We start from the raw sequence: 25,469 nt of genomic DNA on the forward strand, positions 1-25,469 counted from the left end.
ATTTATGATTTATGACCAGAAATGGGTGCAGGTCTCACAAATTATACTTGGAAGAAAATTCTCGTTTTGAATCTTGCCCTAATTAGTGACCTATGTAGTTATAAAGATCTCAAAATATCGTAGGGGTAATTTAGGTATTTTATTTCTTGATTTTTTTTTATAAATATATTAACTTTAAAGGAGAGCTATTGATTTGAAACTTATTGTCAAAATGAATTATTAATCCAAACGAACTCAATAAAATTGTTACTTTAATTATATATGTGGAAATAGCTTATGAGTTAGTTAAGGTAGGTATGTTAGTTAAACTTTTTCATTCATGGAATTATACTAATGAATTCATTCTTATTTAGTTTTAGTTCTATGTTAGACATCAATATTAACTAAATGGTTTATTCTAATTAATTTACTACATAGTTAATATATAGGGGCTAGCTGCATGTGTAGACCTCAACTAAAAATAAAATTGGGTGCATTGAAACAAGCCCATAAGTGGAAGTGGTCCAGGGGAGCAGGACCCTCATTAATTTAACCCCCTTAACTCAGCCCAATTTATAAAATACACCCCAACCTATCTGTAACTACGTACTGAAATCACTCTACCCTGGTTGGCTTTATTTTTGTCTTACACCAACCATCTCACGGTGTGCTTGTTTACGTAATCTTTTTAATCCTAGTAAATATTTCCCGAAAAATACTGGTATAATCCTGCATATGTCGGCATATTGAACGTAGCCAGGCAAATTATATTGTTTAAAAAATGTCTATGTATGGTATGATAGTTCATATTAGCAATCGAACAAGTCTATTAACACTGTAATGTGATGTTGAAGGAAAATATGTTATTGTAGAAGGCATACCAAGACGACCTCATTTAAGATGCTGCTCTTAGGGGTAAAATCATACTGTATTGGGGTGGGTGTAAGAACAAAACAAACTTTGAGAAAATTTTGGTAATTACGAAATGATTGAGGGTCTCTTCATAATTTATCATAACTTTAAGGGTGTTTTTGTGATTTAAACTATTAGTTATGACATAGACTTCGAGTTAGGCTCTATCTTTCCTGACACATTTGACCCAAAATTCAATAATACAGTAACAATAAATAAATAAATAAATAAATTGATTGCTAAAAATTATTATTTATTGGGCTTTGCACTTAAAAGTTTGGCCCATAACCAAGCTGGGTTGATCCATTTCATAGTCTGTGAAAAAACATTAAATTGGGCCATACACGTGGCAATATATTGTGGGCTTTTGCTACGATTATCCTATTTTCGGCCCATTTTTTTTTTTTTATTTGTTATTAATATTTGAATTGTAAAACCTAATTTTGATTTTAAAAATGACTTTTAAACTTGATGGATTCATTTTTAGGCTAATTATTTTTAGGACAAATGTACGTTGCTTTACAAATTTAGGTGTTGATATTTTGATGAACTAAATTTTACATGTGAATTTTTTTTTTTTATTTTAATAATAAACGTCCTAAAATAAAATTCCGAATATTTGTCCTACCCACAATGAATTAAATGCAATATAAGTTAGGAAGCTTTTTCGTGGAATCCTCCTATTGACAGAATGAAACGTGACAATTGAATTTATGGTGCCATTTAAATTGGACCACATTTGACACTGACACTTTTTGTCATCGTACCACTTTCTTCCCCAACAAATACAAATTATTAATTCATTGCTCTACTATTTTTTTTCTCAGCTTTTTCCCCCTTTTTTTTCTTTTTCTTTTTTTTTGGCCTTGCTGAAAAATAATTGTCATTCTTGAAAACGAAAAATAAAATTGGGACCAGAAGTTAAAAGAATTAAAATTACCACCGACAAAGTTGAGTAAGAAAAAATAAAGTTACAATTCATAAAAAGAAAAACTAAATCAATCAAATGTAACTCCAATTAAATTGATGGCTGATGCATATTGCACATATAATATAACAAAAGATATTTAAATATGTTTTAACAAAAACAAGCCGACAATAAAATCATCAGAACTTAAATTTATTACCTAAGTTCATCAATTATTAACAAAATTGAAACATGAATTATTTACATTACATAAATATAAGAAATGAATAATATATAGGTTGGGTGATGATCAGTGGTCAATGGAGTTGTAAGTATGTGGTCAGGTCCTTGTTCTGAGAAACACTGTTTTGCAACTATACTTATCAATGCAACCAAACAACTCCAATAAATTCTGTATTTATTCCTATTCTCATATTATTAAACAAGAAAATAATTTACCACCACCAAAACACAATAAGTGTACACATAAATCAAAAGTGTAAATTACAAAAAGTCCCTCATGTTTGGGTAATTGCAATCAATCAACTGCACATCAACTGTAAATTTACTTACACGTTTATTATTATGGTGTCAAATTCAACAGAATCTTCTTCGTGGAATGTTATCTAGTTTTTTTCTTGTTTTGTACCACAATTTGATATTCAAAAGTCAAGAGATAGTAGATCTTGATGATCATCTTTTCTTCAAAATATGGAGCTTGAATAGGGTAAAACGTTTACAAATTGAAGAATATTCCATATAATTTAGAAGATTCCACTAAATTTAAGACTGCAAGAGTGGACGTGTAAAATGATTCATAGTTAATGGGAGTGATTGTAATTACCCAAATATGTGGAGTTTTTTCGTAATTTAATACTATTTCAGAGGTAACCGTAATTTATTCTAAAATGAATTGATTGAGAAGAGAGAGAGAGAGAGAGAGAGAGAGAGAGAGAGAGAGAGAGAGTAAGTAACTTAATACATATATTTGCCAATCCACTATTACATAATTTCTCTCAGACAATCTCATTCTGAGATTCTCTTCTTCTTTACAAACAAGAATTGTTCATATTGACTTTTACACACAGACACACAGTTGCTCGAAATTAAATAAAAATTACTAATGGTCCAGATTAAGGACAAGGGGCTCTCCTTTAAAAAAAAATCCCTTTTTAAAGTATCATCCAAGAATTAACTTCCCACTAAACTAGATCATATATTTTATAATATTATTATAAGTTATAATTTTAAACTTATAAATAATATTAATTAATTCTTGGTGCATGCATGCAACATTTTCATTAACCATGGTTAACTAACTCCCTTAGCGGAATTGACCGCCAGTGAACGTCTGACCAAACGACCAGTTCGGAGAGGCAACGTTGTAAGAGACGAGTGTTCTGCCGTCGCTTGTGGTGACCTTGAAAGAAAGGCTTTGTCCGTTGAGGTAAGAGTTGCTTTGCCAATTTTGCCCCCAGTTTCTAGACATTGGCTGCCACGTGGTTCTTGATCCTTTGATGTACACCGAGTTTACATCGCCGGCGCCTCCGACGTTGGTTATGAGTACGAGATTGAAATACGAGTGCCCGTTGATGCTGAACCTAATCCCACCCCTTCGCCGGCAAGGTACCCTACAATATATAATAAATCAGGCGGTATATATATTGCATTCATTTCAACCAATTGTAAGGGTAAAATTGGAATTTTTCAACAAGAAAAAAGACAAGGATGATATGAGACAGAATTAGCACTTTCGGAAAAAAAAAAAAAAAAAAAAAAAGATTTTTTTGCAGACCTTCGGTAGAGGACAGGGACAATGCCAGCACGGTATTGGGCAATACGGAGAAAGACAGGCTGAGAGAGATCAAAGTGGTGGTTGGGGGGGTCGCACCAACCACCGGGGGGGCAGAAATTGGTGGCGGTGACGGTTATCGAGCCACGTAGGCACCACTGTGGATCATTAACACAAACTAACTGAAAACAAGCTCCACAGCTTAATCCATTCTTAAACAAAGCTGTGCTTAATGCTGCTGTATTTGTCCCATAACCCTGGCTGTACAGATTTCCATACCCACACGCCCCTCCTATATATATATACACGTACAATATATATAATTAATTCATTAATTAACATAATAAAAATCCAATCTTTTTTTTTTTGTGAATAAAAAAAAAAATTGATTTGCATACCCATTGTTCCAGAAGCATCGCCTCCTCCATAGAAGGTGGCATGAGCATTAATCCAACCACCATAATAGCCATATGCAGATTTAGCCAATGAGAAAATTCCCACTAATAAAAGTGATGCCAAAATATTCATTCTTTTTTTTTTCTTTTCCTGCAAAAAAAGAAAAAATATTCAAGAAAATTTATTAATAATGTATATTAAAGAAATAGTAGAGAGCGAAGAAGAAATTAAAGACGGGGAATTTTTTTACCGGAGAATCGTGTTTCGGAGGGGGAGTTGTGAGGGAGTGGCTAAAGTGTTTGATGTGAATTGAATAAATAGAGTTGGAGAAAAATAAATTATATTGTAGGGCAATGAATTTAAAGGGGCATGTGATTTAGTTTTCATCTGTTGCATGGGACCATATATATATATATATATATATATATATATATATATATATATATATATATATATATATATATATATATACACACACACACACACACACACACACACACACACACAGATTTCTGCTATGTAAATTTGATTCTCCATGAAAGCGTGAAGATGGCGCATGAGTGAAACGCGACTCTTTGATGATTGCTCGAAAAGGAAACCGACATTTCTTTCGTTATTATTATTAAGTTGCAATTATATTGACAAATATATATCATAAAAATATATAAACATAGATCAAATTAATTTACTGTAATATGAAAAGAAAAAGTCGGTAGCTGAATCATAAATTTGCAGAAAGATAGGAATCAAAATGCAGATAATCAATAAATAATAGGGGTCATTAGCAATACACCCCTCCTATAGATAAAAAATGGTGATATGTCCATACCATAATTCTTTCTTTGTGAAAACCCCCTAAAATATTTATTTCCAATTTTACCCTTTACTACTTATCACGTTTTTTTTTTGATAATTATCTAGTATTTACAAATTCCTATTAATGAGGCACCTAAATCTCGCTAATTAGGATTAATTAGTATAATTATCTCAATTATTCCTTTTTTCTCTCTTTCCATAACAACTTTTTAATTCCTAAAAATCTGCAAATTCCTAAAAGATTGCTACCAAATAACAAAAAAACTATTTTCGAACTTTATTTTTTTATTTTTTATTTTTATATTATTTTGGGACTTTATTTAGCCTTTTTTTATATTTATTTTCATTTTGAATATTTTTTAATAAAAATATATTTTTTTAATTTTTTTTAAACAAAAAATTGAAATTTTTCTCTCCACATGTTTGCAAGGCCGAATATGACTATAGTTGAATATGACTATATGTGACTATTTTAACTATAGTCTTATTCTTTCTTTCTTTCTTTTTTTTTTTTTTTTTTTTTTTGCATTATGAACTTAAAAATTCCGATTATATGGCATAGTCATGTTTACCAAATCATATAAAACAACGAAGATTCCCTATTGTTTATGAAAACAATCCAATCAACATCCACACAAAAAGTCACAATTTGAATCTACTAACTCGAAGTCAACTTGAAAACGAGAAGATAGAACATATTCAACAATAGTCATGTTCGAAAAATACATAAATATGAGTATAGTCATATTCGGATATGACTATAGTCATGTTACTGCTACTGTTCAGATCTGAGAAAAAAATCGAAAAATACATGAATAAAGATAGAAAAATAACTAGAGAGAGGGATGGGAGTCGACGACAACGGTAGTGTAAAGAGAGAGAAATCGAGAGAGACAACGAACACGAGAAAATTAATAAATCACTAATCGAGTGAATCAGCAATAGTCATATTCGAACCAGACTATAGTCACGTTAATGCTTATGCTTCAGATCTGGAGAGCAAAAAAAACAAAAAAATCGAAAATAACGAAAGGGAAGGAGGTGGAGGCGACGACAACGACGGTGAATGAAAGAGAGAGTGGGGAACAAACAAGAAATTCATAAAATCACTAATCGAGTGAATCAACAATAGTCATATTAATTATTAACAGAACAGTAAGAATATGACTATTATGTGACTACTCTGTAAATCGAGATAAAATGAAATTAGATACAACTCGACGACACAAACTCATACATTTTGCTCTGAACAATTTCTGATCTTTGGCTAGGTAGGAATATTCACCTGTCAAACACATCCAACATCCAATTTAAAGGTCAAATTCATCACTTGGTTTTTAATGTAATACTAATCAGCAATTAATTAATGCCCCACAAATCTTCTTATAATATTGTCAACTTATTTTTAATTTAGCACCAGACGAAATAATTACAATATGAGATCATTAGAAATTGTGCAGAGCATACGAATACGACCAATCTCTGCTCATTAAGAAAAACAATTCCGACTATTTGTAAAACGTAATAAATTTTTCAATGACTAACGATCCTTTACACCAATTAAGATGACCCAAAAAAGAAACAATAAAAAATCGGTTCTACATACACACACTACAACCCAGCTCCATTTACGAAACCAACAAAATTAAAGCAAAACCTCTGACCTTCAAACACATTTTTACTCCGGCAACGAACACAAAAGGGTTGAACGGCGACGGAATCTCTATTCTCACCTAATCTCGACTGAACTCACGTATGTATATCAAGGAGAAATGGAGAATCACGTCCGCCTATAATAAAGGGAAACGGTTATGGAAAGATATCGTGATTAAATATTTGATTTATTATAAAAAACTGTTAATAAGGGTACTTATGTCTTATTATGTTTAATTGAGGGGGTTTCACTAATTAAGTTTGGGATGTGGGTTTGTGCAAAAGTCTTAAAAGTCAATTGGGTTTTACTCATAATATTTTCCATTTGAGGGGGTGATTGCATATTTCCCCTAAATAATAGTAGTAATTATTTATTTTCCTTAATTACACTACTACATTTTCTTGATGCACTGGTCATCATATTTTTTTTTTTAATTTCCAGCAACTTGCTTTTATTAAAAAAAACATGGGATAATGAGGTTGTAATTAACCCATATTCTCAAAATAAAAAGATAATAATAAATAAATAAAATTGTGAGTTTGCACATGGATATGGGGTCCTAATCAGACACGAGCAGTGGTTTTATTTTATTTTATTTTATTTATTTTATATTTTTAATGCATGGACTATGATTTGATTAGGTGAAATATTTAGGTAAAATTGTTTAGGATATTTTCTGTATGCATTTAAGACAATGCTGATTTGAGGTTGCAGAGAAGGCGACGTAAAGCAAAGTAGCACATGATAATTAGTTTCTCCTTTTAGTCTTAATTTTTAGCTTAATAATTAGAGTTTTATCACTAAATTTTAGGACCGACCCGATTTATCGTCGCCACTCGATTGCATATCGATCGTCAAAAGCTTGTCCGAACTCGGTTCATTAATATATCTGACGAACAAGGCTTGAACATTTTTTTCCTTCTCGTTAAGCGACTAAATGAGGAAAAAAATAATCAAATATTTATAGATAATCCAGTTACTCGATTCGATCCCAATCCAACCCGACTGATTCTTACCAGGGGCTCAACCACAATTTTTTTTTTTAAAATTTGATTAAAAATTTGAACAAGCATAAGTTCGTCTCGACTCGTTTACACACTTCTAACAACATATGATTGAATTTGTATATATTTATGATTGAATTTGTATACATATAGGAGTTACCTAAGTAATAAAATGGTACAAATCATAATAACCCTAGGGAATTTTTTCTTGCAATTGCACATTTAGGACCACATGATATGATAGGGTCTCTTGTACCTGATTGTAGCTTCATAATTGAAGTTCAATAGATTCATAGGTGTACCTAAACTTTTCATGCCACAATATTCACTTGTCTACCTTATTTTCACTCCAAAAATAACCCCTTAATTTTCTGATTTTTTTTTTTAATTTCATCTTTCAAGTGTTTAAATAAATATATTTTAATATTTTATTTGAAATTCAATTAATGTACTGCAGAGTGTCACACAACTGGAGATAAAACTAGTGTTTATGAAGTCTTATCTTTTTCTTTTACTCCATATGGATTTGGTTCGGACACCAACCAGCATTCACAGACACATCTTGTTGAAAAGTGTTGGCCATAAATGTAAGTTGTGAAATACTTTAAATTGCAATATGTACTACTGGAGAAAAAAATAAAAATAATTAAATTGCAATATGGACCATAAAAATTTAAAGATCACAACCACCAAGTGGAGACAAATTAAGATATGTTTTTAACATTTGATAGATTTTGGTGTCCGAACCCCAACTGACACCTCATCATATTCCACTTGAAATGCCACAGAAATATTTGGTAAGGGGGTTAATAATTAATTTTAACCAAGTCAATGAGGTGTTTGACTCAACTTGACGTGCCGCAGAAATTTTAACCGTTGATCTACACACGCTAATTTGAAAGAATAACTAAATCCAGCTTTCTATTATTACTCCGTCCACATATGCAAAGATGTGAAAGCATCCGTCAATCAAAATCGAATGACCGACTTAACAGTTTCGAGCAACAATTTTGCTTACTAATTTCAACGGAATTAATTTTTAAAAAACAATTATAAATTGGATGTATTTTCGGATCAATTGAAATTCATGCAACAACTAAATCAAACACCGACACAATTTCAGAGTCGATAAAATTAAGAACGAGATTCGGCAAAAATATCCTGATTTAACAAACATTTAGTAGAGTGTCGAATTGAAAAGCGAAAAGGGGCCCCGACTAAGAAAAGCAGAGATGAAATGCTACATGTTCTTGAATTGATGGAGGAAGGAATTCATGAACAATGCAACGCGCAAATGTGGGGCTTAACATTCTGCGTATTACCACAAACTGAAGCACCCGCACCCACAAACACAACCACACAATGCAATAATATTTTGGTTCCCATAGGTGGACCAACCTATTCCATGAATTTTAACTGCAGGCCCTCTCTCCTACATCCTTATTTTTCGAGAAAAAAAAGTTTATATCGCATATGATAGATTTTAGAAAAATACATCAGGGTTGACTTTTTTCTTCTTTTTTTTTTCTCGAGGGATAAGATTAACCAAATTACAGCTGAAACTGGGCAAATCGAGATCTATAATTCAAGAAAACAAAAACATACGCTGAATCCAACACTCGAAAGAGGCATTGTGTATCAATTAAAAGTAGGTTTACAGGTAAAAAAAAGAAAAGGTGCAAAACTATGAACCATAATAAGGGGGTTGACTAGGAAACGAAACCCCACCTGGAAATACATTTGGCTGATGCAAGGGGCGAGCACCTCCCATCTGCGGATTTCCAGGGGCGGACATATACGCTTGGCCGGAAAATGCGCCAGCTGGAGCTCGGTCCCACGACGTGACAGGTGTCACTGGAGCTTGACCCTGTGCTGCACTACTAGAGGCATAGCCAACCCCTGGTACTCCGCTAGTTTGCTGCATCGGAAGTGGTACTTGGATAGTGTAATCTCTGCTTTTGTCAGTGTAAGCCTATAATCGAACAGACATATAACTCAATTAGTTCTTCGAAGAAATCGGCATTAATCGACATGTTAAAAGTGTGTTAAGAAACCTACGCCAAGGGATCAAGAAGTCCTTTTTTCTTATCAAAAACGTTAATTTGGTTGCAAACAAGCCCTTTGATTTTTTCCTCAATATTGATCTCACAAATCTCTAAATTGAAAGCATATTATTTTATACCTTTACATTGAGATCAGTATGACGAGAGTATGATAGATGAAGCTTACAATAGCCACCTTCATATATGCAATGACCCTCTAAAGCATCTTTGGCAGCAGCTGCAGTTGCGATTTCTGGGAATAAAACAATTCATAAAAATCGGTTGTACAGGTAACCATTCTGAAAGTGGAGGATTGCAGATATTATAATGAACTCACCAGGATACTGGATTAGTGCCTGAGTTCCACCATTCTTTTCAAATATTGCAATCTTTTGAACAGTTCCAAACGAAGAGAATACCTGATCAAAGCAGCACATATTGCATATTGTTATTCTCCTATAATGCATACGAAAGTGAAGAATACGCACGTTAGTTATTACCGTGTGAAGAACATCCACTGTGATGGCATATTGCATGTTCTCAATAGAAGCAAGCAGCACATTGCTCTCGAATTCCTTTTTCTTCCCATCAGGACCTACAGCAGGCTGTATATAAAAAGGATATTATTAATGTTTGGCCAAAACTGAAAAATAGCAAATATTTATAATTCAGAAATTCACCTGGAGAAAACCTTCCATTGCGGTGGGATTAACAGGAAGATAAGGATTTGTATAATCCCTGCATGATTAAGCATGGATAAACTATTTGTCAGAAGAATGTTAAACGGGTACATTTCGAGAATCTATAATAAGATGGACCGAATCAAATCAAAAGCATTCACCGAGGCACCACTACAAAGGGTAAAGGCAACCGCAAAATATTTAAGTTCCATAAAAAGTGAAAGACACGTTAATTTTTAGGGCACACGCTCAATTTTCTTTTCTGTTGACTAGTCAGAAAAATTTCCCAAGACCGGGAAAGGAATAAGCCTAAAACAAGTGAGGTATCTCTAGGTCAAATGAATCGATTAAATTTGGAACATAGTTCTAAAGAAGTCCACCTTCAACAATATTATACAGCTTCAAAGTGGTCAATGCAACTGCTCTATCATAAATTCTATAGAAAACTCCCTGCTCAATATGAAAATATTGTTTGCTAGATTTTCCTAAAATTAAGGACATGCATGCAATCGAGTATTCTCAATATCAGTTAAAGAACATTAAGACATACACAGAAAGAAGTTCCTTTCCGAGAGACAACTGATGATGCAGTTATTAGTAAAGGAATAGAAAACAGCTCATGAAAATCAATCAGGAATAGCACAGGAAAGTTCAAATTCGAGAATGACTGCATTAAACTAAGATTATAGGACATAAATGCATAATTTCTCATTTATAGCATTCAAAACAAACATCAAGAAAAAAAGAAAAGACAACATTAAGATCGAGAATATTACTACGAGGCCATGAAAATACACATCTGTGTTATAGCAGGCTGAGCTTCACTAAACCCTAGAGGACAAAAACCATCAATTAGAGAAATCACATATTTGCCAAAAAGTTTTGTAGGAAAACAAGAACTACTTGATGAAAATATCCAACAATAAGACGCACAAAGAAAAATGTTCAAATACATCAATAAGTTAAGTGAAGTGTTACCTGCTCCGATGGGACTGAAACTTAATATTCAAATCAGTGTGGGCAGAGTACGAAATGCGTAAATGACACTCGTTTAGATGACTTGGAAGAAGGTATCTGAAATTTAAACAGTGAATCAAAAAATTCACCAAATTAAGAACTCCACTTAACCAAATAACATTGGATGTGCACACCGAGTAGGCCACAGAGAATCACGTCAGATTATATTCAAGCCAATGTCCTCTAAATAGTTCTAAACAATACGTACCTGGGTATACTTCTACCATCTAATGAATCCCTTGCTGTAGATGCAGTCTGAACATCACTATACTGAATTAAAGCCTGTCAAGATACACAAGTATCAACAAACGCAGCTAAAAATTACGTTTGCTGAGAGAAAAAAATTACTAAAATCTTGATCAAAACTTGACCTGAAAACCGGCAGCCTTTTCAAACGTAGCAATCTTGTGCACAAAACCGAAAGCTGAGAAGACCTATACATAAACTCCAATTTGAGCATATTACAGAGCAATGAAACTAAAAAACAAAAAAAGAAGGAAGCAATACAAAAAATTTCAATGAACATGATACGAGAAAGGGAATAGCTACAAGGTAAAAGTGCAGGAGAACACCTGTCAACTGCGAGAAGATAGACCTTATAAAGCAGTCACATGACAATATATCCAGACTGTCTCCAACAAAAGACTCTAAAAAAGGACCATCTGTGATTTAATTTTGTCCCATCAAATTGACAGTATATAGAGAAGCGCTACTTTTTAGGAAAATAAAAACTAACTGGCATCAACATTTAAACTTTCTCAGGCATAGGCTATGACCAGAAGTTCAGTGCCTTTGCACAAGCATGGAACACCAAACATTCTAGATTAAAACACAGCAAACTTGCACCACATAATAATAGATAAATAATAGTTTTCATCAGGTGTGACCGAGAAAATAAAGCTGGGAAAATCGTTCGGATAAAAGACATGTTGGTTATGTAAACAAATACAAAATAACATGGAACTCAATGCTAAGATTAGCTCCGCATAAAGAGAAAAAAGCATTACCAGGTGAATGACATCTATGCTGACATCACCAGCTTCAACACCCTCTATGGTCACAAGCAAAACATTTCCTGGAACATCTCCGGGACTTTTGTTGTTAACTATTTCATGCCTGTTTGAGTATTGTATGTAAACAGTTTTGCCACGAATTTGAGCGGGCTCCGAAGACGAAGCATAATAGCTAACCATATTAATTGCCTGGCTAAGATCCACCTGAGAGATAAATTGAAATATTCATTAACGTAATGCATCGAGTCGATACACAAACCTCAAACCAGCATAATACGAAACTATTGCATCCTAAAATATGGGCCTCAGACTCCAGAAGCTGAAATTATTGCAGGCTAAAACAACCATAACAAATTGTTATGGATAGGTGATAAATCATAAATCGACGTCAATTCAACAGCAACTCAGTGCGACAAAAAACCAATATAAAATGAGTTGTTGCAAAATCACACTAAATTTATTAGAAATATCTCTCGTATGTAATTACCAAAACATCACAAATACAACATGAAAGAAGTAGACAGAGAGAGAACATACAAATTCGACAAATGCTTGATTCCGATTGGTCCCGACGTCGCACTTGGTGTTGACGATCTTGCCGAAGGGTTTGCATAGTTCAACGAGCTCCTCTTCGTTGCACTCCCATGGAAGATTCCGCAGGTGGAGCACCTTCGACGGTGTCTGTGTACATCGGAACTGTGATTGACCCGAACCCGACATCGTATTGAGTTTCTCCTTCCGGATTGGGGTTTAATCAAAATTCTAGGGCTTCGGTAATTGGGGATTATGGATTATCGGTGTTGCTAGTTCATAAAGTCATCAAATACTGTTATCTATATTATATATAAAACTAAGATACACAATAAAAGTTATTCACTTGAGGAGATTGAGTCCACATTATTTTAGAAATTTCAAAATAACCCCACTTACCATATTCACCCATATTATTAATGAATTAATTTCACATTATTGGTTTTTAAATTTTATCTCTCCTACATGTCAAAATGGTGTCTTTTTATTGGTTATTGAGTTTCCTTTTTTAATCCATTGCTTCATATTAAAAACGTAAATATATAAATGAACATTCCACTTGATTTGGGTTAATTAAATTTTATGCTCAATATTATATTAATTGCCAAAAAGCCCCAATTATCATAATCATACATATTATTAATTAATTGATTTCACTTTATTGGTTTTCAAATTTCATCTCTCCTACGTGTTAAAATAGAGTCTTTTTTATTGGTTAATGAGTTTCTTTTTTTTTCTAAACAATATTTTGATTAAAAAACGTAGAACTTAAATGCAATTTTTTTTAATTTCACAATTGAGTAAATTATAAAACTAAGATACACAATCAAAGTTTTCTAATTGAGGACATTGAGTCCACATTGTATCATAATTTTCAAAATAACCCCAACTTCCATAAACAATCACCTAATTATCTATTTATTAAAACAAAAAACGTGGTTACCTAATTTGAATTGCACACATGGACAATTTGTGTATTTTAATTGGTTGATTTTTACAATTTGGCAAACTATCCAAATATACAAAAAAATAATAAATTCAAATTTCATACGTGGACAAATTATGCATTTTCATTGGATGATTGTTTTCAACTTTTAATTTTAATTGCACACATGGACAATTCGTGCATTTAATTGGTTGATTACATATTTATATTTAATTTATTACATCTTATTCGCATATCTAATATTATGTTATCTTAATAAATATTTTAATTTTTAATTTTTTTTAATAGTTATTTTGCACATCATTATCTTATGTAAAATATTTACCAACCTATTAACTATATATTAATATAGATAAATTAAAATATTATTTCTTAATAAATATTTTAATTTTTAATCTATTTTTAATAGTTATTTTGCACATCATTATCTTATGTAAAATATTTACCAACCTATTAACTATATATTAATATAGATAAATTAAAATAATATTTAATAATTCGAACATGGTAATGAAATCATCTATTAAGATAACCGTAAGATCAATTTGGAAATGATTGATTTGATTGAATATAAATATGACAGGTAATTATAAATAAGGAGGTAAATATGCAATTATAGGGGTAATTAGAAATTTCATAAAATTTGAATTTATTAGCTAATTAGTTTTCAAATTTGAATATATTGAATATTGACCAATTATACCTGTTGTTACACATCATAGTTATTATGTTTGAATATTGATTAATTAATTTCTAAAAGAGTATTAATTCTACATTAATTACTTTATTTATTTCCTTTATTACATTACTGAACCACCTATAAATTCACCATTCAACACATTCACCTTCTTCATCTTTCTTACACAACTTTTTTTTTTCTTTTGCAATTTAATGTAATTCGAATTATTCGATTCAATTTCGTATTGATTATTGACTAATCGTTTCGTAATCTTTTGTCGTAATTCTTTCGATTTATCGATTATTGTTTCATTCATTATTTTTAGTGTTTCGGAGATATGCCGAAGATCATGTTTAAAAAATAATTACATTGACATCACATACCTACAATTGTTGAAACATCTTAGCCTTTTTATACTATATATATGTTTAAGTTATTGATTTATTTTGTATTTGATTTCTTGATTCAATTGTATTTGCAGCATTTGAGTAATTCTTTCATTGAAGCTACGGGATTGTATCAACCTTTGCTATGAGTGTAGAACTCATGTTCAAGTTGTTATATATGTTCGCGAAAAATACACGGGGAAATAATGTTTCAATTGACCGAGAGTTGGAGAGATTTTTACATGGTGTTCATTCTTCGGATGACTTTAATACCATCTACCGGACTGCCAATTAAATTTCAGAGAAGACAGTTTCCGTTGATTGTTTCTTTTGCACTTTTGCAATGACGATCAATAAAAGTCAAGGTCAAACTCTTTCGCATGTTGGTTTGTATCTTCCTAAGCATGTCTTCAGCCATGATCAACTATATGTTGCATTGTCCAGAGTTACGAGCAGAGGTGGCATTAAGATATTCATCAACTTGGATTCGAGTGAACTCACCAATGTTAATAGAAATGTCGTGTACAAGGAAGTATTTCATCGAATTTGGAGGGTAGAGAATATTTTCATATTTACCAATTATTATCGAATTTGAAGGTAAAGAATATTTTCATATTTACCAATTATTCATGTAACATGTCTTTTTTTTAACAACTTATTCTTTGGCAGGTGTTTCTTCTCTATATAATTTCCCCCGTGCGATGTTATTTTCAATCATGTCCCTAGGATGCTCAGTGCAAATTTTATTATCTTTAAGATTTATTTTTGACGATATACTAATATTTTAATATTATTATTATGATGTAACTATGAAGAACATGATGCTTCAATATTGTTGGTCGCTTTTTGTATTTAAATTCAATGAGCGTAATAATTTATATATGCGTAAATTTATTTTTCAGACATGTATTTCCAGTTGAAAATATGCCCCCCGTGCATCGCACGGGTGAATACTAGTTTATGTATAAAAAAAAGAATCGTCGGACAAGTCTAGAAAGTCCAATAATATTTTTCTAATTATTTATTTTTAATATATTTTTTATATTAATTTCTAACTATAATTTTTAATAATTATTAAAATTAAAATTAATTCGCGAATAATTCTACATTGTTGCTATATTGCTATATATTAAAGAAAGAAACGTTAGGCAACCCTAAAAAATCCAATGATATTTCTGTAATTATTTATTTTTAATATTTTTTCTCTATTAATTTTTAGCAATAATTTTTAATAATTATCAAAATTAAAACTAACCCGTGAAGAATCTTACCTTATTGCTACTTATGTAATTATTTATTTTTAATATTTTTCTATACTAATTTTTTAACTATAATTTTCAAACAATTATTAATCTCCTGAAATGGATAACCCTCAAAAAACCCAATGGTATTTCTATAATTATTTATTTTTAATATTTTTTCTCTATTAATTTTTAACTATAATTTTTAATAATTATCAAAATTAAAACTAACCCGCGAAGAATCCTACCTTATTGCTACTTATTTAATTATTTATTTTTAATATTTTTCTGTACTAATTTTTTAACTATAATTTTCAATAATTATTAATCTCCTATTTTTCATCAATATATCTCAAATATTAAGAGATCAAGTTGGAAATTCGAGTTGTTAAATTTTAGTCTATTTATTTGGATTACAAATCTTAATATGTAAGATTTAAAAAAACTAATGTTATATAAAATATGAATAATACTACAATTGGGTGGGTCCCTTCACAACAATCGGATGAGTGGAGGGCTGAAGGTTCAATGTTCTCAATCGGGCCCTAGTTACTTAGAAAATGAAACTAAAATGACGTCGGAGTTAACATTCCGATGATCAAGTCAGTAGGAATCAATATGCATTTTGACTGTGAATTTATATATTTTTTAGGAAGAATAGATCAGCTTCTATATATGAAAAACATTACCTTCCATATGAAAGGGTGTGTTCCTATTTTTAACATTTCACCCCAACCCTAAAAGCTACCCAAAAGCGGCGCGAACACGTGCGTCGCTTCCATCATCATCCTTACTAACTTTTTGTGCGTCTACCGACAGTCAAGGCCATCATTCTTAGCTGATCAACCATTCGCACAATGTCCATGCTCTAGGAAGAAGCATTTTTCAAGGTATTTGTACTTTTTTCCGCTTATCCGATCCGCTGTCGCCGGTCATTCGAGCATTTAATGCTGGTGTTCGTGCATTTGATGCTCATATCTTGATATTAAATGCACCGGTCAGGGCCATTGCGGCACCCCTCCAAGCGCCGCATGCTCCACTCGACTCTTGGTGATATGCTTTCCCCACTTGTACGTCGCGACGAGGAAGTAATTTTTAAACGAGTTGACTTCCTTGGCCTTGGGCCGCACCTACTGACGGTGTTTGGTGGATTGGATTTTCCAGTAAATGGGCCTTGCACAAAAGTCATCTACTCGTTATAATCAAATAAACTAAAAGCCCAAGCCCAAAAGCTTACCAAATTGGACAAAATATTCCTTCTTTCTTGTTATTTAATTAAAAAAAAAACGAAAAATCAGAATACACGTGGAATTGCTATTTAGGCAATATATAACAAACATATAAACTGCAGAATAAATTGAAGATAACTATATATTATTGCGTCAAAACCCTAGATATTATATTAGTACCATTGCTTTCCTCATTCAGATCCTTCTGTCACCTCTCTGCAAAACTCTCTCTCTCTCTCTAGAATTCAACTCTCCAAGATTTCGTTAAGGTAAGTCCTTATTCATCCGTCATCCCTCTTTACCATGTTGTCGATTTATTTCTCTTAATTCATTCATATATTTCGGATTTGAAATATAAAACCATGTTTAGATTTGTGGATCTGATTTTTTCCACCCGTGAATTGAATTGCTGTTAGAATTGTGCGATGTGTGGATATAGTTCTGACGTCTATTAAATTCGATACTCGATATCTTGTGTGTGTGTTTCAATTGAATGAACGTAATTGTATTTGAAGCTATTGATTGCAGCCTGCGTTTCATTCTGGAACTTTTATTTGTGATTGATTCTATGTTTTGAATTGTGTTTTAATGGGGCAAGGATATATAAAACGGTTTATTTGAGCTAAACTTAGCTTATTGATTGAGTAATTACCATTAAAGTTGACACGAGTTGGTGGCGGTGTATGTTATCTGATTTCGTATATCTAGTTTGGACTTACGTACGTGTATTCATTAATCTGTGGTTGCCATTCATAGCTTCTTAAGCAGACGTGTTGATTTCGACTGCTACCATTACACAAGGTGATTGTGTGAATTTAATCGACTCAAAAAGAAATTATTCCTCCTGTATTTAAAGACATGAATGCCATTATGAACCCTCGTAAAATACCGACATGAAATCCTTGACATGAAATTCTTAGAATCTGCTAATGCTGTTTCTGATTCTAATTGATATATGTGGTTCCTTAGAATTCTTCGTCTTTTACAGATTAGTTGAGTTTATTATTTCGAAATGTCTGGTCATCGGAGTAGCCATGGGAAACGGTCTCACTCTGACTATTCTGATAGTGGGGGAAATAAAAGAAGAAACTCTGGAGGCGATAAAGATCAATTCTCTATTGGGTCTGATGATACAGTGTACCGCTACTTGTGCCCAGGAAAGAAGATTGGAAGTATTATCGGAAGGGGAGGGGAGATAGTCAAGCAACTGAGAGTAGACACAAAATCGAAGATCAGAATCGGTGAATCTGTGCCGGGATGTGAAGAACGTGTTGTCACTATTTACAGTGCTAGTGAAGAAACAAACGATTTTGAAAGTTCCGATGGGCGTATTTGTCCTGCCCAAGATGCCCTTTTCAAGGTGCATGATAGAATTGTTGCTGATGACACTGCAGTAGAAGACGACTTAGAAGAAGTCCACCAAGTTACTGTTCGACTTCTAGTACCATCTGATCAGATTGGGTGTATCATTGGAAAGGGTGGGCAGATAGTTCAGAACATTCGCGGTGAAACTGGTGCGCAGGTTCGCATTGTAAAGGATGATCATTTGCCGACGTGTGCATTGAGTTCAGATGAACTTGTACAGGTATAATACCTTGCTTACTTATGTTAGAAAAAATATATACCCACAGTCAATAAAATCTAGATTTCGAAGCTGCATGAATAACTATCATAAATATTATTGATGAATAAATATTATTGATGAGTGCTCCCCCAAGGGTGTATTTTCTATTTTGGATGTGGAGTTGACCTATACTGTAAGCATCTGGTATTGATGATTATTTCTTGGTTACACTTGTCAGATATCAGGCGATGCTTCCATGGTGAGGAAAGCTCTTTATCAAATTGCATCCCGACTTCATGATAATCCATCCCGATCCCAGCATCTGCTATCTTCTTCTGTTCCTACTGCATACTCTTCTGGTAGTTCAGTTATGGGGACAACTGGCGGCGCTCCAATGATGGTAGTGGGTCCGTATGGGGGATTTAAGGGTGAGAGTGCGGATTGGTCTAGGCCTATGTACCCTGCCCCAAGGAATGAAGTATCATCAAGAGAATTCTCACTTCGTTTGGTTTGCCCAACTGCCAGTATTGGTGGTGTCATTGGAAAGGGTGGCACGATAATCAATCAAATAAGGCAAGATTCTGGGGCAGTTATTAAAGTTGATAGCTCAGTCTCTGCAGGAGATGATTGTGTGATATCTATCTCTGCAAAAGAGGTAATTTTGTTGTGTAAAATACTAGATTAATATTTTTGACTGGATGATAGATTATTGTCATTATATAATTGGAAAATCCACTGTATTGGTAATCAGATTTTCGAAGATACCTTTTCTCCGGCAATCGATGCAGCTCTGCGCTTGCAGCCAAGGTGCAGTGATAAGGTTGAAAGAGACTCTGGTCTTGTTTCCTTTACCACCCGATTACTTGTTCCTACTTCTAGAATTGGGTGTCTTATTGGGAAAGGGGGTTCCATAATATCAGACATGAGGAGAGTCACCAAGGCCAATATCCGAATACTGTCCAAAGAAAACCTGCCTAAAGTTGCCTCTGATGACGACGAGATGGTGCAGGTAAAATGATAGATATACTTTTTGCTGTCTAATAATGTGTTATTTTTTCTAAAGTTTGAATGTTGAGCCATAAATGGCGGGTCTAGTACTCTCCTTCGACATGTGGATGCATTATTTTTAATTTTTTGTTGATTATATTAAGAGTTTCAGGTGGGATTTAATTCAAGTGCGTTCTTTTTAAATTTCAACCCTCGTCATTGTCTAGATATGAGGAGTTGAGGAAGAGGAAAAAGTTAGATAGATTTATAATTTAATGTTTATGGTATATATCCCCCCTCTCGTGCAAGAAATGGACACTAGAGTCATATCTACCTGCAAGGACTGGGGAATAATGCCCCATTTAAGTCGAAGGAAATTATGCACTTAAATTAAGGCCAGGGTAGAAGTTAGAACCTTGGGAATTGACTTTATATTATACTTGTCAGATTTCTGGAGATCATGATATTGCCAAGGATGCTCTTATACAAGTCCTGTCGCGGCTGAGGGCCAACCTTTTTGAAAAGGAGGGTGCTATGCCTGCATTTATGCCTGTTCTCCCTTATATTCCAATGTCAAATGATGGTCCAGAGAGCTTGAATTATGAAAGTAGAGATGCCAAGAACCGTGGCCGTGGCCATTCTTACTCTGGTGGATATGGGGGTGGTTCTGATTTACCCCATGTGGATACCTATGGTGGTTATGGCGGTCATCAGGTAAAATCTGTTGCCTTTATCGTATTATTTGAATTAAAACAAAGAATAAAAGGCCAGCTTGATCTATAAACATTGCTCTTTCGCGTCTAATCGTATATTGTTGTCATTAGCAGAGTGGTGGTGGCAGCCCACCTTATGGTGCTTATGGGAGTTATTCATCTGGTCGTTCTGTTGATTCTAGGTAAAGGATAGTTAGGTTGACCTTAATACATGACTCAGTTGACTGTGCTTCCATTCTTCCATTTAGAGTGCTTGATAGGATTTCTTTTCCTCACTGAGGAAGTTGACTTATCCAAGCTGATCATGTTACAATGTAATAGTCCCTGATGGTCAGCTTCGTTTACCAGGTTATCTGGGCGTCCTGTTTCACGTGGGAGGAACTATGACTACTAGAGGAGGTTATTTAAATTACAGGTAGACAAGATGTCACTTTTTTCTACATGATTTTTTGTCATTTCAATCCATGCTTTCCGAGAAGTTCCTGCCAGCTCATACAAAATTCTGACAATTTTGCTGTGATTACCGTACCTATGTCCCGATATGACTGATATTATCTTTACCTATGTTTCCTTTCCCTTCCCAACATAACAGCTGAGATATCTGAAGCCTGAAGTCATCCCCTCGCCTATTTTGATGAAGCCACCTGCCTAAACCAGAAGACAGATGATACAAGGTTTCGGATATACTGATGGCCCCACCTTCAATAATGCCATGTCCTGATACCATATATACCAAGCTTAAACTGTAGTGCTCCCAAGAACCTGCTGCCTTTTGTCCATTTTACTACTCCAACCGATGTATCAGATTTGACTAAATTACCATCTCAGCTGTATACTTAAGTTAATATGTCCTTTTTGTTTGTACGGAGTCAGTCACTATTGCTTATTATGGATGCGTGTCTCGTTTTAATTTATTTTTATATGGTGCTTGAACAATGCTTTTAGTTATTACATTGAACATTTGAGCATTTTATTTAGTCCTCCGATTTTTCGTTTCTTGGATTATTTTGCTTGAATATATTTATATGATTTAGCATCTCGATTTATTTTCTCTGTGATCACACATCAACGTATCTTTATGATAATGCTGATTTGATCAATATTATTTTCGAGATGTTAATTCCAGAAGAATGAATTATGCTTTGGGCTGAGGATCTGAGTTATAATGGCCGATGCGAACAGATTGGGTTGGTCGGCACCTGCTCGCGTTGGATACATTTTTCTGGTAATATTTTTACTGTTTTTAAGAATTAACAAAGACGTAATCGTCATTGGAGTTTGTGCTCAGTTGGACCAAACTCTGTGCAACTGACCTTGGATCTGTTGGGAGGTTATGTCGTTCTATTTGTATATCAATATCTTGAGCCGTCAATACATAACCTTAGTCTGATTTGCTCCTGATTACCTAACATCTATGCTTGCTTCTTAGGTTTTAACGGATTGGGGCCTGGCTGTGTTGGAGATTAGGTAATTTTGCGTTGAACTCCATCACTTTTGTGTCTTAAATTCGCAATTAATTTTTTTGAGGTTACGGTACCTGCTATATAATGGTTCAAAATCCGTAACAGTATTTCGCCATCATTAGATCTGCATTATGGATATGCTGGTTTTTTTGTTATTGTTGTTTATACGCCCATATTCTTTTTTCGTCTGCCGGGCTGAGTGTCCGATTCGTTCTTGCATTCTTTCACGTCTCCAGTTTGCATACATGCATGTGGTCTCTTACGAGACTGTACTTTTGAAGCTGAAGAGTATTTTCACGAATGCTCTATGTTCATATATTGTAATGCTTTTTTCTTTTCTTTTCTTTGGAGCCTAATTTTATATTGATTTGCATCTTAGAGGGAAATAAGCAAATAATTCGACTCGAATATAGAGAATTTGAAACTAAGAGGATATTTGATATTCTTTCGTGCAATGTGTGGCTTTTGCATTTGATTTCATATTATTGATCCAAAATCAAATTTTTTTTTTTTAATATCCATGGTGTAATAACTGGTAGTTATATTTTCTATCTAACATTTATTATTAAGTTTGATTTGTGCTTCATGTCTATATATTAAGGTCACTTTGATGAAGTCATAGGTGTAATAGTAGTTGCTTTTTGACCATTAAAAATTGTTTGAATAATGTGGTAGGAGTGGTAGCTAGGTTTAAATGTATATTAAACTTCTCTGCAGGTGATATTTCTAATTGTAATTATTGAAATAATTTGAAAATCTAACTTAAAAGTTGGTTTGGTGTTCAGCAATTTTGTATATCCTATAGGGTTTTGTTTGATTTGTAAGATAAACAAATAATGGTTAATAAATCTTACCTAGTGTTTGATTAATGTAATCATGAAAGAAAGCCTCAAACCTTATTGCAAGATTTTACATTGCAATAAGGTATTTCTAAATACGAAATATTTAAATGTGCAACTCCAATTTCTGAATACGACAAAAGAAAAGAGTTGTTGTGCATATGACCAAGTTTTTAATGACTAGTGCACAGGGAATTTCTGTTTGACTGGCTGTAGTTCCGTCGGTCCATCCATCCGCATTATTTATGGGGTTTTTAGATAAAATCCCTCAAACATTAATTAATATGGAGTGGTTCATCTCCAATTTTACTTTTTCGACCAAAGTGTAGTAGTGTTTATTTTTTTTTATTCCAATTATACCCTTTTCGACCCACCTACTTTCCCGATCGTACTTATCATATTTAACAAAATTCAAATATCAAATCCTAACCATTTCTCTCTATATCGGCAACAAATCGACTGTGAATCGTCGTTGTCGCCTCTGTAATAGTCGTCTTCTCCAGTCACTATTGTTCTTCCTACGAGTCTATGACGTAGCAGTAACCGAATTAGGACTCTGACATCTTTTTGTCTCGAAAACGACATCTTCGCCTACAAAATTGTTGACCGAATTAGTGCACGACCTCCATACGCCGCCTAGTTTCTTATGCTACATCCCAGAACAAACCGACATCAACCCCAAATTTTTCTTTCACCTGTTTTTAATGGAAGACCACAGTTAATCTCATCAAGGTTATTATTGTAATTGTAGCTAGAGTATAATCTAGGGGAGTTCTCTCAAACTAAAAAAAAAAAAAGGAGTTCTCTCTTACATGAATTTGCCAATGAGGGCTCTTGCTAATTTTCCCATTATCTATTGTATTATTGAGCAGCCTATGTAGTTTGTATGTAAGAAAAAGTCAGATGACTAAAAGTGAGGAAAAAAAAACTGCATTGTCCAAATGGATTGAATTCCTCCCACCTAACTTCCATGTACCTGCCTGAATCCCCAAAGTACAATAGAAAACAAGACTCCAAAATCGAAAATCGGGCAAGTATTTATTGCTCTTTGGGCTCAATTTTCTCCACTGGAAATACATGCCTGCATTCTCATATTTAATACTATCAACTCACTTCAAATTACCTTCTTTTTTTTTTTTTTTATTAATAAAAAAAAAAAAACAATGAAATCATATCTGTTACAGTATTATTGGGCATTGCCCAGTTTGGAGTGTTGAAAAGCAAACTTTCTGTTGAAAAAAGCCTGGCTTGCATTTATGAATAAATTTCACTCTCTCTTTTTTTTTTTTTTTTTTTTTTTTTTCACCTGTCTATTAATTAAAGAAAGGAGAAGAAGAGTTCACACTCTCCCTCCCATAGCTCCATTAATTTGTTTAATAATGCACCTGTCGAAATTGAACTTCTTTCATCCAATTGGATTTCTTCTCCCCTTCTCTCTACTGTATAGCCTTCCCCTTTTGTGACAAATGCTTTGGTTTTCTTTGCTTCTCTTCTGTTAGAGAATGTTGTGTTTCTCTTTTTGGGATTATTATTTCATCTTAATTCTTGCATGAGGCAATTAGGTTTTTATTATTATAATAATATATATAGCCAAGGATGACTTGCCGGTGAAAAAGAGCGTCCATCTGCCTATTATTATTACCGACGTCGTTCTTTCTTTTATTCTTTTGACCGGCGAGTAATTTTTGGCTATATGTTCGCCTGGCTTGTCTCATGTTAGATTTTCGATGATTTACGATCGGAACCGCTTTCGGAGATCGATTATGTGAAATGTTATTATTAATTAGTTAATGAATATATACTTAAAAATGTTGATTTTATGCATCACGAAGTTTGTTTCTTCTTTGCAGATGTAGGAGTCCAATGGTTTGTGAAGATCATGCATCCAGAAAGAAAACAATGCATAAGATGAGTATTCATTCTTTTTTCATTTTTATTTTTCATTAACTAATTTAATTAAACTTAATTACTGCTAAGTGCCGACATAGTTAGTGAAAATCACCACTAATAAGATTATATTAAAGTCCACCACTGACCTACTTTTCCTTATAAGTGATTTGAATTTACTCAAAAAAAAAAGAAATTAAGATTACATTATACAAAGTCAACGTTAGTGTACGAATAGAGGACACGTGGATGTATGAGATTTGAGAAGATTCATACATGTTAGATATTTAATATTTTATCAAAGTTAATACTATAATATATAGTTAGGCCACTACCACATTATGCATAAACAATAGCTAAGTAACGTGGATCAAGTATCAACCTTTTATGGTTTTGACTTTTCGTGTGCCGTTGAGGTAAAGTTTATTTACAAAAAAACCTCTTATTTTTCTAGAATTATTTCAACCCCTCAACTTTTAGATTTGTTACATTAACAATCTTTTGTAGAGCGCTGACCGTAAGAAATTTACAAACTGCAGGGACTTGACGTAATGTCTCGAAAAGAAGAGCCTCGGGGAAATAGTTGTAATTTACTCTTAGATTTATATTTATAAGAAATATCTCCATTTGTAGTTTTTGATGATCAAAGGTTTGTTTATATGAAACTTTATGTAAACATAAAAAAAAAAAAAAAAACAAAGGACCATTTTCTTATTAGAGGGAGTTACATTTGATTACCTCTCTTCTTTAAACTTTGAAACTAAATGGGATTAACTTTTAAAACAATTATAA

At 33.2% G+C, this 25,469-nt stretch overlaps 3 protein-coding genes across 9 annotated transcripts; 1 reads left to right on the forward strand and 2 right to left on the reverse strand.

Annotated features, from left to right (window-relative positions):
• Window positions 1-2,765: 2,765 nt before the first annotated feature.
• EXPA5 (expansin A5) lies at window positions 2,766-4,369 on the reverse strand. Its single transcript, XM_088821508.1, has 4 exons — window positions 4,237-4,369; window positions 3,989-4,136; window positions 3,594-3,882; window positions 2,766-3,429 (listed from the first exon to the last, which is right to left on the reverse strand). The coding sequence occupies exons 2-4, from the start codon at window positions 4,116-4,118 to the stop codon at window positions 3,123-3,125; spliced, it is 726 nt and encodes a 241-aa protein (XP_088677634.1). The 5' UTR covers window positions 4,119-4,136; window positions 4,237-4,369; the 3' UTR covers window positions 2,766-3,122.
• Window positions 4,370-9,023: 4,654 nt separating this feature from the next.
• PTB1 (polypyrimidine tract-binding protein 1) lies at window positions 9,024-13,083 on the reverse strand. Its single transcript, XM_088821507.1, has 10 exons — window positions 12,750-13,083; window positions 12,207-12,416; window positions 11,571-11,633; window positions 11,408-11,481; window positions 11,161-11,256; window positions 10,183-10,240; window positions 10,003-10,107; window positions 9,840-9,921; window positions 9,643-9,755; window positions 9,024-9,432 (listed from the first exon to the last, which is right to left on the reverse strand). The coding sequence occupies exons 1-10, from the start codon at window positions 12,930-12,932 to the stop codon at window positions 9,145-9,147; spliced, it is 1,272 nt and encodes a 423-aa protein (XP_088677633.1). The 5' UTR covers window positions 12,933-13,083; the 3' UTR covers window positions 9,024-9,144.
• A 4,213-nt stretch (window positions 13,084-17,296) lies between these two features.
• On the forward strand, window positions 17,297-25,412 carry LOC105961651 (RNA-binding KH domain-containing protein RCF3). Of its 7 annotated transcripts, XR_016033036.1 has the most exons (11): window positions 17,345-17,493; window positions 18,213-18,809; window positions 19,027-19,443; window positions 19,540-19,797; window positions 20,223-20,489; window positions 20,603-20,670; window positions 20,837-20,903; window positions 21,615-21,713; window positions 21,918-21,955; window positions 24,641-24,702; window positions 25,217-25,412. XR_016033036.1 is itself a non-coding variant. In XM_012985889.2 (8 exons), exons 2-7 carry the CDS (start codon window positions 18,237-18,239, stop codon window positions 20,880-20,882), a joined length of 1,629 nt encoding a protein of 542 aa, XP_012841343.2. In that variant the 5' UTR covers window positions 17,297-17,493; window positions 18,213-18,236; the 3' UTR covers window positions 20,883-20,903; window positions 21,602-22,820. The 7 variants fall into 7 exon arrangements, 3 of the variants coding, with proteins under 3 accessions (XP_012841343.2, XP_012841341.2, XP_012841342.2); XR_016033035.1 differs by having other exon boundaries at window positions 24,641-25,412; XR_001173118.2 differs by lacking the exons at window positions 24,641-24,702; window positions 25,217-25,412 and having other exon boundaries at window positions 21,918-22,820.
• Window positions 25,413-25,469: the final 57 nt, after the last annotated feature.

This window comes from Erythranthe guttata, chromosome 8 (assembly GCF_056151865.1).
Source record: "Erythranthe guttata isolate IM_541 chromosome 8, IM_541, whole genome shotgun sequence".
Classification (NCBI taxonomy): domain Eukaryota; kingdom Viridiplantae; phylum Streptophyta; class Magnoliopsida; order Lamiales; family Phrymaceae; genus Erythranthe; species Erythranthe guttata.

Excerpts from the sequence above, each read along its gene's own strand:
- EXPA5 (XM_088821508.1), bottom strand. The coding sequence starts at position 4,118 with ATGAATATTTTGGCATCACTTTTATTAGTGGGAATTTTCTCATTGGCT. Across the intron at positions 3,883-3,988 it reads CGATGCTTCTGGAACAATGG|GAGGGGCGTGTGGGTATGGA; the intron begins GTATGCAAATCA and ends ATATATATATAG. Across the intron at positions 3,430-3,593 it reads GTCCCTGTCCTCTACCGAAG|GGTACCTTGCCGGCGAAGGG; the intron begins GTCTGCAAAAAA and ends TATATATTGTAG.
- PTB1 (XM_088821507.1), bottom strand. The coding sequence starts at position 12,932 with ATGTCGGGTTCGGGTCAATCACAGTTCCGATGTACACAGACACCGTCG. Across the intron at positions 11,634-12,206 it reads GCATAGATGTCATTCACCTG|GTCTTCTCAGCTTTCGGTTT; the intron begins GTAATGCTTTTT and ends GTTTATGTATAG. Across the intron at positions 9,922-10,002 it reads CAGTGGATGTTCTTCACACG|GTATTCTCTTCGTTTGGAAC; the intron begins GTAATAACTAAC and ends TGCTTTGATCAG.
- LOC105961651 (XM_012985889.2), top strand. The coding sequence starts at position 18,237 with ATGTCTGGTCATCGGAGTAGCCATGGGAAACGGTCTCACTCTGACTAT. Across the intron at positions 18,810-19,026 it reads GTTCAGATGAACTTGTACAG|ATATCAGGCGATGCTTCCAT; the intron begins GTATAATACCTT and ends TACACTTGTCAG. Across the intron at positions 19,798-20,222 it reads ATGACGACGAGATGGTGCAG|ATTTCTGGAGATCATGATAT; the intron begins GTAAAATGATAG and ends TATACTTGTCAG.